At 41.9% G+C, this 20,786-nt stretch overlaps 1 protein-coding gene across 1 annotated transcript; it reads right to left on the bottom strand.

The window, feature by feature from the left end:
• Positions 1-4,267: 4,267 nt before the first annotated feature.
• On the bottom strand, positions 4,268-5,751 carry LOC128743081 (lanC-like protein 3 homolog). The gene is made up of 2 exons (XM_053839600.1): positions 5,480-5,751; positions 4,268-5,427 (listed from the first exon to the last, which is right to left on the bottom strand). The coding sequence occupies exons 1-2, from the start codon at positions 5,661-5,663 to the stop codon at positions 4,346-4,348; spliced, it is 1,266 nt and encodes a 421-aa protein (XP_053695575.1). The 5' UTR covers positions 5,664-5,751; the 3' UTR covers positions 4,268-4,345.
• Positions 5,752-20,786: the final 15,035 nt, after the last annotated feature.

The raw sequence follows: 20,786 nt of genomic DNA, 5'->3' as shown, positions 1-20,786 counted from the left end.
AGCGGTGGGTGGCCCTATTCACCTGCATAACAATTCGTGCAGAGCATTTAGAAGTGGTGCACAGTTAATTAACGGAATCATGTATTATGGTTGTTCGGCGCTTCGTTCTACGACGTGGATCTCCGGCTGAGTTCTACTCGGATAATGTCTCGTTTTTCAAGGGTGTCATTAATCTTTTGCAACACCAACAAAAGATAGGGGAAATAAATCGAGCATTGGCCACAACATTCACAAACGCTCAAACCTGCTGGAAATTCATTCCTCCTGCAACCCCTTACATGGGTGGCGTGTGAAAACGGCTTTTGAGATCCGTCAGTCGCCATCGGATCAATGTTGGATTCCCACCGAGTTTCGGACGATAATGTACGAAGCAGAAGCCATGATAAACCATAGATTATTAACGTATATCCCGCTCGAGTCGGCTGATCAGGAAGCGCTAAGGAAGGAAGCGTTCGAGTGGGAATAAGACCCTCCCATTGTAACCAATAAAAAGAACGCTACTCTGCGTAGCAGTTGGAAATTGGCTCAATATTTATGCGATGAGTTCTGGCGACGCTGGATCAGAGAATATCTGCCAGTCATAAACCGCAGATGCAAATGGCTCGCCGAAGTCGAAGACGTCAAAATAGGTGACTTGGTATTTGTGGTGAGTGGATCTTCAAGGAATCAGTGGATCAGAGGTCGCGTATTGTATGTGATGGCCGAGTACGGCAGGCATTAGTACAAACGGCTACTGGCGTGGTAAAGCGTGCAACGGTGAATTTGGCATTACTCGACGTCAGAGAGAATAGTAAATCCAACCATGGACACTTGGAGGAACCGCGACCACACCAGGATTTACAGGCGGGGGACTGTTACGACGAAACCCCTCGATAAAACGCTATAGCAGACGCACATTCTTGCGATAAGCTTGGTCGACCAGCCATATATCAAATAAATCGACCTGCGATCAGCTAGATCGATGTAAAATCCGCTACGTCACACAGTGGGGCAGATTGATCCGGCGCTCGGACAAAACCTCATAACTTCTTTCATATGCTTCGTAAAGCTTTATTGTCTTCAGCAACATTGTTTGTAATAAAATTGCGCATCTTTCTGTAAATTTTAAGTAGTTGTATTTTTATTCCTGTAGATGGCGTTGAGATCTAACTTTTTAAATAATGACTTTAGAAATATTGTGTCTTCAGAAAAGTTGTTTGTCCTGTAAAGTTACGTAAAGTTACTGAACATACCAAAATTGTAGGACTTACGGGAATCAAGTTATAAATATTTTAAATATTCAAACACATTTTTTAAGTAGTCGAAATTGGTAGTCTGACGACTTCCTATACAAATTATCACAATCTGTATATCAAGAGTAATTTAGTATTATTATTCTGGTATAGGGTAAATCAACCATTTGTGGACCTTTCTATACATTATTTTGAACTCGTTACGCTAAACACCCAACCAATGGCACTTACAATATTAGTAACTTTCGAATAAGCCTAAATATATCAATTTCTGATGAAAATCTATATTTTACAGATTTTTTAAAACAGATTGGAATGTCCATTTTCCTTTCATGGACCCTTGCGGTTTACAATAGAATAACAACCGGGTCCATTATAAGAATTTTAGTGTATTTTGCATGGAGAGAGTCCGGTGGCGACATTTTTTGCATTGTATATAATGGACCCACTTGTTGAAAACGTCAATTTTAAAGCATTAATAATGAAATGCAGCTAAAATTTTATCAACTCAAATGTGTGTTATGTTTAGTACGGTCTGTTTCATGTTATATATCCTCAGAAATAAGAAGTATAAGCTAATAAATACCGAAATTTTATCCGAGTGTTTATTACAGGTAGATGGTTTACTATATAGGTTAACTTACCCTACTATCTGCTTTAGTGCATTCATGTAATTTTTTTAATTCATTAGTTTGGCCATACGCAGCAAAAGGATATGAGTGGCGAGATAGGCTGTCATCGGCCTCAGCCAAATCCTGGCAGAAGGCACAAAAAATAACGAGTAACTGACAGAGTATAGCAATCTGTTTATCCTGCAAACACGTATCAACATGTTCGACTCTAAATAAACAAAATGGAGGCTAGTTGAATCGAGCTGAAAGTCCAATCGAACATATTCTACTGCCAACTTGACTTGAAACAGAGCTAATTGGGAAAAAACCGTTAAGTAGTCGCCTTTACAATGTCCTGAATTCCCCTTATCGACTCCGATGTATCTCATAACGATAATAATGCTATGTCTTACATACACAAGCATGACTATTTAACGTACAGCAGGAATGAACTTCGTACTGGCGCGCGCATTTACTAATTTGTAGCCTAAAATGCCGGAAAACATGCATTCGAAAAACTTGAATATCTCCGAACATCGCAACTAGTAGCAGCTAATTTTTTGCTTGTTACTAGTTAACACCCTGAATGTTGATTTTATGGTAGTGTCAGAGCGGAAATCTGTGGAAATCTTTTTCTACACGCTATTGAAAATTGACAAAAATAACAAATATTTTGTTCTAAAACACTTCGTCAGAACAAAGCCTACTAGTAAAAAATCTGTCTTAATATCACCTAAACTATTAGTTTATAATCCCTTTAATGTGAATTGTCCTTTAAAAGTATAGAATTTTAAGCAGCATGGTAGCCAGATACTAAAAGATTAAATGATATTTATTTTTTCATTTTCCAAAAATTTTTTACACTGTGTTTCACCTTCTTTAATGCCTATTGAAAAACTACTTATTAAAACAATTTATGTATATTTACAGATTATATAGATTATATGTCTACTATACGTAGAATATTAAGTTTGATAGAATATCTCAAATAAAAATTTTGAGGTTTTGTCCGAGCTTTTTCGGGTTCTGCCCCATAGTGCGTCAGTATTGATACCAATAGTATCTTATTGTCTATGAAAAAAAGCCAGAATTAGATTACAAAACGAAGTTCGCTCAGTTATAATCAGTCGTTTATATATTTTATAGTATGTACAATCGACTAGTTTTTGGAGCGTCTTAGTAGAGTACGAAACCTGGAAATTAAATAAAAAAAAACTTATCCAATTATTTCTACTATGTATATTTTATTCTTGACAGATACGTATTTCGCCTACGACTTGCAGGCATCCTCAGTGTCTGAAACAGAACTGGATAAGTTTTCTTTTTATTTACTTTCCAGGTATGTACAATCATTTTTCTTATACAACCTAAAGGATAAGCTAAATAAAATGCTAAGTTAAATTAAGTTATACGTGATAAAGAAAATAATGCGTGTTTCTCAAGCCGATGTCCGAAGTCCGCCAATTTGCATTGAACAGAGGTACTTACTCGCCTCGTCATTTGCTATAAATACGCATGCGTACCACAAGAGAGCTCTCCCTCCGGAGACGAATGAATATTTTGATTTAAAGTCTCCGTTAACAAATTAAAAACGAACGAACGAAGAGAGCTCATTCAAACGTCGAAGTCGAACGCTGAGAAGTAGACATCGGCAGCAGTAACCAATTCAGCCATGAAAAAGGGTTAGCAGCAACAGCTCTTGGGTCTTCAAGAAGCAGAGCCCAATCGAGCCGAAGGACATCATCCGATCAACGGATAAGCGAGCCATTCTTATTCTACAAACCACATAATATTTTTCTATCTTTAACGTAGATTGGCGAAGTTCATAATTCGGTTCCCTGAAAGATTTATTTCTTGCTATTATTATTTATTAAATATCTATGATGTAAGCAATGTAAGTTTAGTTTATAACCTAAATATGAAAGCACATTTATTAAAAAGAATCAACATTAATTAGATAATTGGTAACGGATTTCTGCCTCGTGTTACGATTCTTCATTTGAATAGCTGAGTACACTAAATAATTGAAAGCTCGCAAATTCGATCACATTATTATGCCATACTTAACACAAATAATTAATATTTTTTGAAGCGGTAGTTCTTTTACAATTGGCGAAGGGACGGTAGAAGAAAGCAAGGAGATTTTAGAGTTAAAGAGAAAGAGCGGAAACGTGAGTCATCTAGGTGACACGGGTGACTCGCCTTGCCACCCTTGTGATTCGGGTGACACGGTTGTCACCTAGGTGACATCACCCCATTCGACTCGCCATGACGAGTATAAGTATTCAAAAAAATATTACGTACCCAATGATAATGTGATTAATTAACACAATGGACCAGCTTCCTAAGCATACGTACAATACTTTATTAATCAATTTGTACAGTAGTTCGGGCTTTTGAAACATAAAAATAAAAGGATGCCAAATAAATTGAAGTCAGCCAAAAAGATCAAGCTGTTGCTCCTTTACAAATTGATAAACAACTGTGTTTTATTGATAAGATTTAAATTTCATTGTATTTCACATCAAACACATCCATAAACGGAAAGTGCGCTACAGATGGCTGCAATAAGTCTACTAGAAAACACACTGTTCCGGCCAATCCCTCATATAAGCTATACGGGCGATCAGGCTTTCGTGCACCATTTTTGAATGTATCAGTAGTTAAGAACTCCATGAATTTAGCTGCTCGGTACAAGTATTTGTTCTCCCGTGTTAAGCGAAACATCAGCAAGAAAGCGTATCCGTTTCCTGCTACACCATGGCAAATTCCTGGTCCTTTACGCAACAGCCCTTGACCCCAAATAAGATCAGCGCACTTACGTGCAGCTTCCAAGTATTTGTCTTCATTGAAAATAAGATAGGCTTTTGCTAGTAGGTAGATTACTCCCGCGCATCCATGGCACCAGTGAATCAATTTTTTATTCGAATTATAGTATTTTGTTGGAAAATTGCCATCTGCATCCTGAATTAACAGAAAATGTTCAACTGATGCTTTTATGTCGTTGAGTTTAGTTACTGATATATTGTTGAACTCACAACCTATCTTCATAAACCAAGGAGATTCGAGTAGCATGTGTAAAATGGCACACAGTCCATGTGCTGCTCCCAAATAATCGCTTTCGTGGTATGCATACATTAAAGGAAGAGGATACCGTCTAGCACGTGAATATCCCCTTCCGCGCTTAATTATGGTTTGGCATACATCTTGTATTACTTCATTCTTAATCGGTTTTGTTGGTAACGACTGATTTAACCAATAAGCACCACTTAGATAACCCGCTCTACCAACCAACATTTCATCTGCTTTACAGTTATCGTTACATATGACGTGTCCTTTCAAAAAGTCTGCAATGAGACGTCTGGACTCGTCATGGTTACCCAGATCATGTGATATAACTGCAGAGACAGCATTTATTCCGGATTTCCCACATAAAAAAGCAGCTATACTCGAACTATCTTCAGAAGGTTTAGACTCTGAAATTTCGTATGCTCGTTGAATATATGAAGATGCATGTTCCAAGCAAGGAAACAAATGTTTGAACTCTCGCGATCGACTCAGTTTCCAAAACATGAATGCAATTCCTGTGGATTCACAAAATCAATAGCATTATTAAATAAAATTGTGTGTTCTTACCGGCTTCGCCAACATACAGATCATCTCTAAGTTTATAATTACTCTTTTTAGTTTCAGTTAGAATGGTTGCAGTAAAATCTTTTACTAATTGTACAACCAAATCCTTGTTAACAATAGTTGTCGTCTCTGTTCCGTGTATCGACTCGTTGTACTCATCATACGGGTTATCGAAAAATCTGGACATTTTCCTTTTTTAAGTTTGTTTTCTGTGGTAGCCGTAACGGCAGTTGTAAACATTTTATATTGTATCCTAATACTTATTTTTCTTTTGTGTTGAAGATACGATGTTGTCATTAAGGCTGTGAGCAGGGATGCCATATTTTCTAAAAAAATGTCTGCAACTGCTCGAAAACCGGAAAAATCGAGCAGTTTTCCAGCTACTCGAATTTTCTGGTTTGAAAATAATCTGCGAAAATCTGCACACTTTTTTAGGAAGTCTGTGAAAGTTTAAAGAGCTTCGAACAAAAATCTGCAACAAAACAATAAAAGTCATAAAAACTGCAAATATCTGCAAATTTATAATGATCTGCAAGACCGTTCCAAAAATCTGCAATTTGCAGACAAATCTGCAAATCTGGTATCCCTGGCTGTGAGCCATTTCGCGAAATTTTTAACTTTTGGGTTAAAATTCGACAGTTCGATGGTTTTTCGAACATAACCCTGCTCTCGGGAGCAGAGATGCCAGAAGTGAAGACATGTCTTCATATTGAAGACATTTTTGCACCCCGCTGTCACAAATGTCATTCCCATACATTTTTCGTGTAGCCAACATCTCATCTAGCCCACAACAAACTTTGCCTCGGACAAAATGTATTTGTGAGTAGCCCGCTCTAACTTCAGCCTCGGAAGAATCTGTATTGGTAAGCTCCCGAACAAAGTTACTTTTTTGCTTTTTTTCTTTTTGTGTCGGACGTGTAGGAAGCGTAAAAAGATGTTAGCTACTTCTTTACCCTTCAGTTTCATACGCCTGCATTTTTGTTACAAAAAAGTGAAATGTCTTCGCTTGAAGACATGTCTTCACCATGCAATTTTAATGGGCGGAAAGCCGAAGGAAGACCAATGAAGACAGTTTTCCTTGATTCGTGAAGACTTTTCAAAAAATCACCTGGCATCCCTGCTCGGGAGCTAGGAGGACAGGCATGCCATTATCTGGCTTCTTACTCTTCTTCTCATTATTATATATATTGTATCCAGCTTTTTACGAGCCAGAATGGCGGACGTGTTCGTAATATTTGACCAGCATTTTTGACATTTCCCTAATACATCGCACGTTTTCTTTCCGTACATTCCTTTAGTTATACCGTGAACGCGCGGAAAGAAAACGTGCGATGTATTAGGGAAATGTCAAAAATGCTGTTCAAATATTACGAACACGTCCACCATTATGGCTCGTAAAAAGCTGGATATATTATATATTATCCCGATTGAATATTCTATAGCGTTTTTGTTTTTGCTTAGGTCCAACTTAGGTTCGATCTAGTTCCAATCGTACGGCTGTCAAACAATTGTTTTTTCACTCAGGTTGAATTTAGTTTCGCTCTGGGTTGAACTTTTTAGACGACGGGTTCGCTCTGAGTATTTTTACAGTTTCAACCCCGCCGTGAGGAATACACTGACAACCTGAAAACGTTTGTGTGAAACGTCTCCCGAAAATGTTTGTTTATTCAGTGGTCAAGTTGGAACTAATCCAGGTTAAAAAAACGCTAATACTAAATAGCTGGAAAAGTAGGAGGGATTTTTTTGGGGAGATCGGAGAAATGTTTTGAGGATTTTTGACGTTTGTACTTTGTAGCTCAACCCTGAGTAAAAAACGCTGTGCCGCCCTGTGCCCACCCAGACAGAAAATTTTGAAGAGATGTCGGCCGTGTCGGGTTCTCTCTCTCAAAAATTCATCGGTTCGAGCCCGAAAAGTAACTCGAACGAATCTATACACGGCCGACACACGAACCCGCGTACTAGTGTGTGGTGCTGGAAATCATTCGTTACTGTCCGGGCTGCCAAGTATGCGAATGTGACACTGGAAATTCATCATAACTTTGAAAATCTCAAGATTTACCAATAAAAACGCTGGCAGCCCGATTGATCGATGACAGTTACAGTTTGCGAAGTGAAAATATCTCGTGTGGTTGAATTGAACCCGTTGAACCGGCGCAGCGGTTGTTCAATTTGTTTTAACTATTTTTTAGTTTGTTTTGAGTCGGGCAAAATTTATAATTTTAGTTTAGTGAAAACAACTTGCGTTAAATAGTTGAACAATAGTGTAAATGACCCATGATATGAAGTAAATTGAACCCTGACGTGTGATTGAACTGAACCTAAAGGTAATTTAATTTTTAAATATTATTTTCGCTGTTATAAAACATTTTTCTTTTAGATAATATGTGCAAAAACCTTGAACACAGAGCCGACTGCGTAAACGACACTTTGTGCAGTAACTACCAACGTATTTTGCGATAAATTTTGCAGCCCGCTCCTGGAATATTATGGCATCGCCGACTGCTGGCTTCGGTGCTGTTACTATTGGAAGCTTCCGGGATGACGACAAACATGGCCAATAACATAATAAAAACCAGAGCCGTTTCGGATAATCACAATAGGGAAAGTCGTTGCCCGCTTATAGGTTTTTTAAGAGGGCCACATTGTCCAAGTCAAGTGGAACGTACAAAGGCTGTGATTGGACAGGTTAGTTAACAATTGTAATTTAGATTAATTATATCAATTAGTGCACGTGCTAGGACTTAAGTTTATTAAAGAGTGTATTTTAAATTACACTTTGAATAGAATTCTTGCATTTTTTATAGTTTTTAAACTGTTGTTTCTGTTGAAAAAAAATGGTTCCAGAATTTACTGTATTATTGTACGAATTTAAGGGAAACTATTAAATTTGATCAGACTCGTATTGTGTAACCGTGGATTGCAAATCAACAGATTTCGATCAATAAGTTGACAAATAAATGAGGTTCATCAACTTCACTTTATGATTCTTTATTAGTTTACATCATTCACAAAATTTTTGTGTTGAGCGCGTTTTGCGTTGAATTTTAATATTTATGAAAAGGTTCGGAAGCTTTTTATAACTCGAACAAGTTATTGATACAGAGTACTTTTTTCGGTTGCGGATCCACGAAAAGATATCAATGAGTCTCTCAGCAAATCTGTTGAGTTTTACAACAATTATAGTTACAGTTTTTCTTTCAAGCCTTTTATATAACTACTTAAACATTATTTCTTCAATTTAGTTATATATTATTAGTTTTCCAAATATTTTACATGAACACTCATGGTTGTGAATACTATTTTGTTCATACCAATTTCGATTTTCCATATAATTAAGAAATATTTAAATATTGTTCTTTTCCAAGAAAATGTTCGATTTTATTTCTATTCATGTTTTATGTGTACAATATACCGGAGACTAGCGATCTTCTGCTAAATCTGCCCATTATTTTTAGGTTCAGGGCATTTAGTGATTGTATAATTTAGATTTCGATTCTCTACATAACTCGTAACTAAGAGGGTTTGTATAAAGTTACCTATAAAGTATAGGGATCAGGTACGTCAGAGGAAAAGTCGACAGATTATCTACTAGGGTAAGCAACTTATATTGGATCCCATCTGCAACCGCACAGCATATGGCCACCGACAGTCGAAATAAACTACACCTAGAAATACGGCCCGAATTCAATTGACATTTAATATTGAAGAATCTTAAGTAGTTGGCATTCTAGCTTAACTATATAAGAATGCAGTAAGGCTCGATACTCAATATGAGCAATTGCGAAAAACACTATCAGGTATCAGGTATCAGCATCTTTGGCTCGAGCAGCACGTTCCTCACAATCATGTGGAAGATTTGTGCCTTGCCCATCTTGCCCGTGTCATCATTTACCTGATGAGGACGGGAAGGAAAACAGGAGGAATAGGAAGGGGTGGATGAGGAATTTGGACAAACACAAACATATATATACCGAGAGATTTTTGTACCCCCGAGGGGATACTGCAATCCTTGGTAGTTAACTTATCAAAAGTACACCCCCTGGGGGGTATACTCATGATAAATAAGAGCTTATAGCTCAATACCGCTTTCGGTAAGGAACATCAAAATGTCTCGTAATTTTAGTTTCCTAAAATCCGATTCATTTAAGACGTAGGATCCAAAGATCCTATGACGCAATTGTGCTACTGCAGGACAGTTGCAAATTACGTGATATGGTGTACCGTAGTCGGATTCACATAAATTACAATGAAACGATTCAGCTCGCTGAATCGTAGCCATATGATAATTTAGTCTGCAGTGACCAGTCAGTGATCTGACAAGAATACTGCAATTTACCTTTGAGTGTTGCAAAAGAAATTTCGCAACCTTCTCACAAGGCTTAACAATGAAACTTTTCGTTTGACGACAAGTTTCAAGATTTTCCCAATAACGTACATGTTCAGATGAAAACCAAGATCGAATCTTTTGTTTTATCCAACATGCCGCAATTGGTAAAGCAGGTTCCGGTCCGAAAACCGACTTTTCTGCTCCAGATCTTGCTAGTTCATCAGCCCATTCATTTCCGGTTATACCAGAATGGCCAGGAACCCAAACCAGATGAACGGCATTTAGAATGCTTAGTTCTTCTAATTGGGTGTGGCAGGCGATGACTGTTTTAGATTTAGAATTAGCCGCACAAAGGGCTTTTATAGCGGCTTGACTGTCAGAACAGAAGTAGATAATCTTGCCTATCAGTTCTTTCTGAAGTGCAAACTGAGCTCCGCACATAATTGCAAAGATTTCAGCTTGAAAAACGGTGCAGTAACTACCCAACGAATAGGATTCCTCCAATTCCAGCTCACGGCAGTAAACACCAGCACCCGCGCGACCTTCGTACAAGGAACCATCGGTATAACAGACCACATAGTCGGAAATTTTCCTTTCCATGTAGCCTGACATCCAATCCTCTCTAGGAGGAAAGTCACTTGAGAAAGTCCTATACGGGAAAGTACGCATGAGCGTTACATCGCTAGGAGCAAGGGCAAACTTGTCCTCAGCAACAATTTGCGACCACAGTCGAGTATGACCAGTGGAACCGTCCACAGACTGCCAAAGGCCAATCGCGTGTAGTCGATAAGCACATATTAGTGCCTCTTGCTTCAGGTGGAAGTGTAGAGGTTTAATATTGAAAATAGCTTCTAGGGCGGCAGTAGGAGTTGTAGTAAATGCACCAGACATTGCCATTAAACACATCCTTTGAAGATGGTTTAGCTTTGTCTGGACAGTCACAACTTCCCCTCTCTGCCACCATACAAGACAACCATACGCCAGTATTGGTCTGACAACGACCGTGTATAACCAGTGTATGTATTTGGGTTTAAGCCCCCAAGAGTTGCCAATTGCTCGTCTACATTGCCCAAAGGCCATGCACGCTTTTTTAATTCGGAAATCAATATTTGTGGACCAGTCAAGCTTGGAGTTGAGAATCAACCCCACGTACTTCACTTCGTTCACAACATCAACATCCGAATCGTAAAAGCGCAGAGCGCGAGCTCCATTGGTATTTCTACGTCTTGAAAATAAGACGATAGATGTTTTGCTCGGATTTACCGAAAGTGCAGTTTCTCGGCACCACGTTTCTACGACACGTAGTGCCTGCTGCATTAAGTCAAATAATGTGCTTATGCACTTTCCAACTACAAGGATGAGATAGTCATCCGCAAAACCATATGACGGATAGCCTAGACCATTGAGTTTCCTCAATAGGCCGTCCGCCACAAGGTTCCATAAAAGAGGCGAGAGAACGCCACCTTGTGGACATCCACAAACACTTTGCTTCCAAATGCTTGCTTGCCGTAAGGACGACAAAAGCAATCGGTTACTAAGCATTTGTTCTATCCACTTTATGATTATTGAAGGCACATTATGATAACGAGCAGCCTCCAAAATGGAAGCGAAAGATACGTTATCAAACGCGCCTTCAATATCCAAAAAAGTTCCTAAGCAAGATTCCTTTTGTGAAAAAGCAACCTCAATTTTATCCACCACATCATGTAATAAAGTGGTTGTAGACTTGCCACTTTGATAAGCATGCTGTGCTGAATGAAGAGGAACTTCTACTAAGCTTGTTTCGCGGATGTGGTGATCAACAATCCGCTCAAGTGATTTAAGCAAGAAAGACGTTAGACTGATTGGTCTAAAACTTTTGGCTTGCTCGTATGTCGCGCGTCCACCTTTAGGAATAAACTTAATGGTTATTTCACGCCATTGAGTTGGGATGTACCCAATAGCAATACTACACACAAACATCCTTCTCAGAATGTGTTTGAAGTACTTGAATCCTTTTTGCAGTAGAATAGGGTATATTCCATCTGTTCCAGGAGATTTGTATGGAGAGAAGCTGTTCACGGCCCACTCAATCGCTTCAGTTGTGACAAGTCTCCGAGCAAAAGCCCATGAGTCTAAGCCACCTAAAACGATTTCTGGATCGTTTCGTACTTCAGGTTCCACACAGCCCGGAAAGTGACTATAAAAGAGACATTCCAGGATTTCATTGTCATTCGAACAGTATTCACCGTTCGAACTTCGAATGTTATTAACCTGATAATCTTTCGATTTTGACAGTATTTTATTAAGTCGACTTGCCTCGCCGAAACTGGAAACGTTGCTACAGAACCTGTGCCAGCTCGTGCGTGCTGAAGATCGTAAAGCCTTTGCATAGGCTTTCCGGGCCTGCTTGAAAGGCTCCACGCCATCCCTCCGACGTCTATTCCAGGCTCTCCTGCATCGTTTCTTTAGTTCCGCGAGATGAGAGTTCCACCATGGTGTTCCTCTAGTCGTTTTAATAGTTTTTAGTGGGCAAGCTACTTCAAAAGCTTCCGCAATAAAAGATGTTGTGACATCTACAGCCACATCCAAGTCGATCGATGACTCAATCGTTGGTTCGAATCCTTGAAATTTCGTCGCCAGTTCCTCCTCAAAGAGTTCCCAGTCAGAAAATCTCGGATTGCGAAATGTTGCAGCGTTCAAGGAGACACCCAAATGATCAAAATATATAAAGCAATGATCAGATATTGGTGTCTCATTTGAAACATGCCATTGTGCCAACTCATGACTGATCCTGTTAGAGCAGAGTGTTATATCTAACACTTCCTCTCTACCAGCTCGTATGAAAGTTGGACAATTGCCAATGTTGAGTATTCCAAGGTTGGTACCACTCAAATATTCCATCAAATCAGAGCCTCTCAGATTGATATCCGAGCTGCCCCAAATGATGTGATGGGCATTGGCATCACTGCCTACAATGAGCGGAAGCCCACTAGATTGGCAGTATCTCACCACATTTCTGAAATCGTCGCTGGGAGACGGTTCATCGTGTGGTAAGTATGCAGAACAGTAGACATAGCGCCTATGGACATCATCCACGACGAGTTCTACTGTGACTGCACAAATATCTCGAGTAGTCAACTCAGAGATAAGGCATGCACTAATTGACCTATGCAACAATATGCATGCCCTGGGCATCAAACGAGGATTTGTCATACCAGTTTTGCTGAAAACAGCAAAGTTCTGGTTTCCAATATCCGTCGAATGAAAGTACCCCTTGCGAAAATATGGCTCCTGGACCAATGCGATGGTGACAGAGCCATTAAAAAGTTTTTCGCATAAATACAAATTTGCTGCCCGTTTGTGTTGAAGATTTATTTGTGCGACTCTAACTATTTGACTAGCGGAGTATATGCACAAACAATCTCCAACACAGATCAGACAGCAAATTGTAAGCGAAGCCAATTAAGTTGGCCAGAACGCACTTGGCGTAAAACCCATAAGGGAAATTGGGCAGGACTACTATGCTGTTCCCACGAAACGCAAGGGACAACAAAGATCGACCGTACCAGAGCCCCGCATGGCACAGTAGGGGCAAGATGCCCAAAGCACTCCGTTCGCGACTGGCATGTTTTCACCCCTCCAGCCATTCAGTCATCGGCACGGAGATAGACCTTGACTTAGGGGCACCTGATTTGCCGACTCCCGGCAGGATCAGGTCCCGTGGCTCAATTTTTGCCCAAACGTACAATTCGGCACCAACCGCCAAAGGGCGTAAGTGCAGATTGTGTAAAACAGACCGATTAAGAGTCTCTCTCTCTCTCTGTGCTAAGCCAGCTGAGAAAATAACTCTCTCCCGGTGTGCTCACACCCCGCAGCCGCGCCCTCCGAAAATCCTGCGCCGAACTGCACGATTAGGTAGCCGGAAACCACACGGCGAGTGTTCCACCTTCTCTGTCTGCATACGACAACCAAAGTTGCGCACCACCAGGTGCGCAACTTTGGCTACCGTACCCCAGCCGGCACCTCGTGGAGGTAGAGATAGGAGTTAGAAAACAGAGGTGATATATTTGCACATGTTCACTCATTTGCCAGCTTAAGGCCAGTAAGGCTCGATACTCAATATGAGCAATTGCGAAAAACACTAACAAGACTAGAAAAGATCAGGCTAAAATGAAATAGGTGATAAATGACTAAAAGACAATCTAGCGACAATAAACACCGAACCGTACCGAACATGAATAATTTAAGTTCTGTTACTAAGGAAATGTACTCATTTTATCAACAATTGTAAATGTAACTGCAGCAAATCCTTTGCTGCATTGCCTCGCGAGTCGGTTCGATATCCAATTAGCAATATGGTGTAGCTGCTTATCAGCTAGCACAAAAATGAAAATTTTCTGTATGATTTACTACCAACTAATGATAGCAAAAAATTTAGATTAACTCCATATAATTCTTTAGGCTGTGAAGAAACTGATAACATTGAGAGTTGTTTGGAGGATTTTCAATCAGAATCAGGACCTTGGGAAGATTCTATAAATAATTTTAAGATCAGAATCATGAGACCATTGACACTAATTTACGCACAATGAATAAGGAATTGAAGGGTTGACGAAAAATTCTTTTTTAATTCTGCTACTTATTTTGAAGTCGTTAGCGCGTTTCTGTTTCATTATGATTTTATAGTTTTGTTTAAGTTCGAAAAAAGTTCAACATGTGCATAATAAGATAAATAACTACACGTTTAAAGTGTGCGCACCAGTCGAGAATACTCTGCAACTCTAGTTGCCGTAACAAAATGACCATAATATGTCGGTTTACCTTGGTTTCTTCGCTGTAAAATAGCGACACGTACAAGATACTGTTATGGTTTTATGATTATTATGTACTATAGTTTGAGTATTCAAAGCAAAGCAAATTCCCGGTGCAACATTCGATTTTCATAACTTGATCTTCTGCTTTTACGCGGCATACTCTGCAGGCAATTGTTAATACACAAAACAACTATATTGCTATCCGCTTTATTTTATCTGGCTATGCAAAGGGGGCAGTAGTTTTCTACTTTACTGTGAGGAAAAATTGCGAATTTAAATATTAAACTACCTATGCTTTCATAGTGAATAGTTCATAGTTCATAGTCTTATATATAAAAATATATTTCTGTCTGTCTGTCCGTATGTTCCTTATAGAATCGAAAACTACTGAACCGATCGGCGTGAAAATTCTTTCTTATGATTAAGAGACCCTTCCCCCATAAGACGGGGGGCTTCCATACAAATGAAACACAAATGTCTGCATAACTGGAACCAAATTTGGCATGAGGGTGTTGTTGGAGACAGGAATTTTTCCTATAGTGAATTGAGACCCCTTTCCTCGTAAGGGGTGCTCCCATACAAATGAAATACAAATTTCCGCATAACTCGAGAACTAATCAAGCAAATGGAACCAAATTTGGCGTCCGGGGGTTTTAGAGGCAGTATTTTTTTATATGGTGAATTGATGCCCCTCCGTTTTTAACAGGGGATGGAGGTCCTACACAAATGAAATACAAATTTCCTTACAGCTCGAAAACTAATCGAGCAAATGGAACCAAATTTGGCATATGGGGTTTTTTGTAGGCATGAATTTATTTTATGATGGTTTTAGACTCTTCACCACTATGGTAGGGGGATAAGGACTCTCATACAAATACAGAAATTTTTGCATAACTCAAAAACCAATCGAACTCGAGAAATTCAAGACTTTTCCATAAAATATTAGTCCGAGATGACCGCAGGCCGCGAGTGTTCCCGGCCATTGCGAGGGGGTTCGAGTTTTCGAGGGTTGAAGCATCTAGCTTCATAGAGGAAGGCAGAGCTTCATCCAGTACGCGCGCGTAGTTTTCAGAGGGTTGTTTAGCTGCTAATGTTTAACCGAGGAGGGCGGCATTGTCGCGAGGTATAAACCGTTGATAGTTTTGAGCGCACGTGTACTGCTACTAAGTAATGGGCCAAGTCGATATCTGCACCCCGTAGCCCGTAGGGAGCGTACTTTAATGAAGTTCGAGAAAAACTGGCCTTCGATGAAAATATGGTCGATTCGGTTCGAAGTTCGTTGGTCAGGTGATCTCCAGGTGGCTTTGTGATTATCATTGTGAGGAAAGAAAGTGCTTAAAATCACCAAGCCTCAGGAAGCTACGCAAATGAACATGTCCAGTTTCCTCAACATCCACGCATTCGGGATACGCGGGGGACTCCCCATGCCCAAGTTTGTGCAGATACTGTCTAAAGCAACCATGCCCTGACAGAATCTGTGTCAGGTGGAAGTTGACTTCGCCGTGGCGCCTGTTAACCCACCTGGATAATTCCGGGATAAGTCGATGTGTTCACCGGCCTTTTGTGGAATCAGACCATGCCCGCTGCCATGCGGTCTTCGAGGCCGATCTTGTGGTACTCCGTATGCCTCTAGTTCCACGTTGATTGAAGCACTGTACGTCCTCGCTGATGGTGATACCAATAGGCATCATACCCGCTAATACGCAGATTGCGTCATGTGAAACTGCGCGATACGCACTTGCCACTCTCAAGCACATGAGACGATAGGTGCTTTCCAGCTTGGCTAGATAGCTTTTGGTACCCAATGCCGATGACTACACCGGCCTGCCATACCTGAGTATGGACTGGACCACGTTGGCTAGCCTTCTCATGCTGCCATATACCGCAGGAGTTCCAGCTAGCGCTATTAAGGGGGCATAGTACTTTTTAAAAACCGAAATTTTTTTTATTCATTATTTCGAAGGATTAACATTTTGACCATATGTGTTTGAAGTCATTTGGATAAATTCCAAAAATTTACCAAGTTACAGCTATTTGTACCGCGCATGCCTAGAGCGATTACACAGCGAATAAAAACTTCAACGCCGTTTTTCTCGAAACCAGGTTTTGAAAATCGGTACCATAAATAACTCAAGAACGGCTCAAGCAATTCTCATAATTCTTTTTTTGTTTTAAAGCCAGCAAAATTATGTAGTGTTTGACCCATCCTTTTTTCGATATTGTAATTTTTGTATTTTTTAGAAATGTTTAAAGTCAATTTTTTCGACTAAAAACCTTACTTTTATGTTTGAATATCCGCCGTTTTGTTATGTGTTCGAATTTTAAAAAAAGGGTGGGTCAAACACGAGATAATTTAATATACTTTCGTTTTGGAAATTTTCAATTCGGATAAGCTCCCCAGTGCCAATCCATGGTACCGCAAGTCATGTTTTTTTTGAATGACTATCTTGATGGAGCCGTAGGGGAAAGGGGAAAAGGTTTCCATATGAAAACAAAATTGTAAACATTAGTATAAAATGCAATGTTTTGAATGCAAAAATCGCGTTATCGAGAAAAAAATATTTGAAATAAAGCAAAAAATATGGTGTAAAAGGTACTATGCCCCCTTAAACGCATTTTTTACGCCGGGTGTGACAACTGCGCAATAGCGGATACCTGTCCTCTTGCCCTGGATCACCACCTCGGCTGTCTTAGTGACAGATAAGATGGTATCCACCGTAGATTTGACTTTGCGGAAGCCGAATTGGTTCCTTGACAGACCGTTTGTGCCCTCAGTGTACTGTACAAGTCTGTTAAGGATAATCCTCTCCAGCACCTTGCCGGCAGTATCGAGCAGACAGATCGGCCTATATGACGAGGGAACACCCGGAGGTTTTCCCGGCTTCAGAAATAGGACCAGGTTCTGTCGCTTTCATCTGTCCGGGAAGTGGCCAACTTCCAGGCATCTACTCATTACTGCCCCGAATAATTCGGAAGCTTCTAAAATAGCCGCTTTAATGACCATATTTGGGATTCCGTCTGGCCCCAGAGCTTTGCTCTCCTTTAGGGATTTAGCGATCTCAATGAGTTCCTCGTTTGTAACCGTTACTTGCTCCCCAACCTCTAAGCCGCCGTCGCCCACGTTACTTTGGATGTTCGGCATGGAGGCCGACCATCCCACGCTATCGTCTGAGATACTTGAACGTCGGCCTTGGGACGACTCAGCGGCCTGAGGCCAGGGGCTTGGCTCGTGGCGCGGAAAGAGGCCCTCGATGATCCGCTCCAGCATCTCTGGCGATCGCTCTGCGGGCGCCATCACGCCCTTGGTCTTTGCCATTACGACTCTGTAGGCATCACCCCACGGGTTCGCATTGGCACTAGCACATAACCTTTCAAAGCAGGCTCGCTTGCTAGCTTTTATCCCACTCTTAAGCGCTGCGCGTGCAGCAACTAGTGCTACTCGACATTCTGCCCTGCCCTCGTCCGAACGAGCTCTTTGCATAATTCTCCTCGCACGAAAGCAGGTTCCGCGAGGTTCCGCAATTTCTTCTGTCCCCCAGTAAGCCGGTGACCTCCCATACCTTGGTCGGCTTTTCCTAGGCGTTACACGCTCGCGACAGTACCTCAACCAAATGATCAGCGTTCGGATCAGACATATCGCGATCACTGCACTCTCTTCGGATCGCTTCCACAAATACTTCGGAATCCATGGGTGGTAGGAGTGTTGGCTCTACCCGCCGCCTGTCGCCTCATTATCTGACCGACCCTATAGCGAACCGCCTGATGATCATTGTGAGTGTAGTCATTGTCTACCCTCCAGGCTCTTTCGGACCAGGACTGCCGAATGGCACGTCGATAATAGACTCTACACCATTCCTACTGAAGGTACTTATGGTTCCTATGTTGGCCAGGTCTACGTTGAGCTTTGCCAGAGCCACAAGCAGAATCCGACCCCTATGGTTCGTGCGACGACTTCCCCACTAAACCGCCCAAGCGTTAAAGTCGCCCGCCACAACCACCGGCCTTAGACCAGTCAGCACAACTGATACTCGATCTACCATTCGCGTAAACTGCACGATAGACCAACTCGGCGGAGCATTACAACTGCAGTGAAACATTCCACCCACTTTGGCAACCGCAAATCCCTCGTCTGCGTTTGACACAACCTCTTGAACCAGGAAACTGCTTGTCCATATTGCCGCCGTCCCGGGCCTATCCGAGACCCAGCCGTTTCCGGCAGGGATGCGGTATGTGTCCGAGACTCAGTAACTGCTTGGTACAACAGGTGCTGTGCCGCGTAGCAGTGATTCAAGTTTAGTTGCGTTACCTGTACTACGCCCGTGTTTTAGTCGCCGGCGCGACTGCCGGGCACTTTGGGCCTCCTGTTATGTATTTAGCGCCCCTTGGCCGGTACATATTAGGCACTTGGGCGGCGCAGTACATATGGCCCGCACCGCCTCATCTCCTACACAGGTGGCTTCTGTCAGGCCCCTTACAGCTCCAGCACTTGTACCCTCGCACAAAGCACCGGAAGCAGGCCTCTGGCTGCTGGAACACGCTTAGTGGGCATACGGACCATCCCACCTTCAGCTTAGCCACTTTCAGGGTTGCATTTCCGTCTACTAGTGGAAGTCTTATTGTAGCTCCAGGTTTTTAAGCTGGAGAGTCATCTCAGGCGTTAGTGCGCATACTTTTTGAGCTCAAGGATCATGTCGCCAATGCGGGAGCGGCGGATACTCCGCATATCCGCACCAAGACCCTTCAGTTGATCGTCCCCTCTCATGGCCTTCAAGCGTTCTGAATATCTCAGCCCCTCAGTTTTGAGGATAATGGCATCACCTTTGCTCCTCTTGTTTCTGACCACTTTCGGCGGAGTTCGATCCTTCTCTTTCTTCCTGGCCTTTTTCTTTTTCACTAATTCCCACTGATTGTCGGACGCTAACTGAGTCTTGTTATCCTCGGTGGGTTCCTCAGTTGGCTTGCGACCCTCAGCGATCAAGTGCTTCTTCAGACCCGTGGGGGTTTCTTCCCCTGGGGACTGCCTTACACGTTTGGTGGAGACCATGTCATTGGACTGCTCCGTAGTCGCAAGGACCACGGTGTGGTCAGTCGTTGACGGGTAGGCATCCGTTTGTGCAGACCTCGATTCAAACGCCTTCACTGTCTCTTTCTCTGCCACGTTTACTCGCGCTTCGAGTTCACTGTGTTCCTTCGTCGCAGCACGCATGGTGCTCCGAAGCATGAGCAGACTTTGTTTCAGGTCCTTCGCCAGGGTACTGCGAGCTGCCATGAACTCGGTAATGGCATCGAGCCGATGAGACACCGCTACCACTCTTAGTAGCATGTTCCTCTTTCCTTCCACTGCTTTTATTAGCGACGGGCCGTTCATCGCTGCGACCGGCGGAGATGCAGTTGAAGCGACAGGTGTGCGCCCTTTCCGCTTACGCTGGCGCTTCTACTCGTATCCTTCAGCGGAGATCTCTGGATACCACCTCTTGCGAACGGATTATCTAATCCGTCCACGCTCACTGAAGTTAAGTTTTTTTTAGATTTTGATTGTTCAAATAGCATCCCACGAGTTAAGGGGAAAGAAGAGTCCGCCGCATCAGAGCCCCTCATGATGCGGTTAGGGATTATTACTGTGGAGGGCGCTCTGGTACTCCACAGGCTCCGTTTGAGGCTGAGCTTTTATAGAACCCCCCCCCCCCCCCCCTTATCATTCATCCCTCGGGTCGCATGACGCCTTGGATTAGGGGTTTTAGCTATGGATAACAGCTATTTAAACCATCCTCCTTTTGGGGCTTTGGACCCTCTGCTTAGGTTCTCAGTATTTCCAGGTTAACTGAACATGCTTCTACTGAGATCCGTCATTTGCAGTCGGAGTTTAACATTGGGCTTTGCTGTTACGGATCCTACACACCTCGGTTTTGCGACAGATCTCCTGCAGTGCCAAACTTTCGAGGTTCTAACTAATCGAGCAGCACCCTGTCGTCACCAACGAAATTTAGCGATCTGCAGTTCCAGGTACCAGGTTTCCATTCCATGTCCTTATTTCGTCACTTTTGTCCATGCCGAATGTTCCGAGTAGAATTTTCTTGACCCTTTTTAGCTTTTAGGGCTTAGATAGGTAGCCGTACCAAGGCCTACGCTAACGAGTCTCGTGATGGGGCTGCCATCTTAAAGTGTGGAGATACACTGTGCCTCGTTT

Source organism: Sabethes cyaneus, chromosome 3, assembly GCF_943734655.1.
Source record: "Sabethes cyaneus chromosome 3, idSabCyanKW18_F2, whole genome shotgun sequence".
NCBI classification, from domain to species: Eukaryota; Metazoa; Arthropoda; class Insecta; order Diptera; family Culicidae; genus Sabethes; species Sabethes cyaneus.
Note: the sequence above shows the minus strand (reverse complement) of the source record. Positions and strands in the feature narration are given on the sequence as shown.

Bases quoted from the DNA above. Each gene is read 5' to 3' on its own strand.
- LOC128743081 (XM_053839600.1), bottom strand. From the start codon at position 5,663: ATGTCCAGATTTTTCGATAACCCGTATGATGAGTACAACGAGTCGATA. The intron at 5,428-5,479 runs GTAAGAACACAC...GTGAATCCACAG, and splicing joins TCTGTATGTTGGCGAAGCCG to GAATTGCATTCATGTTTTGG.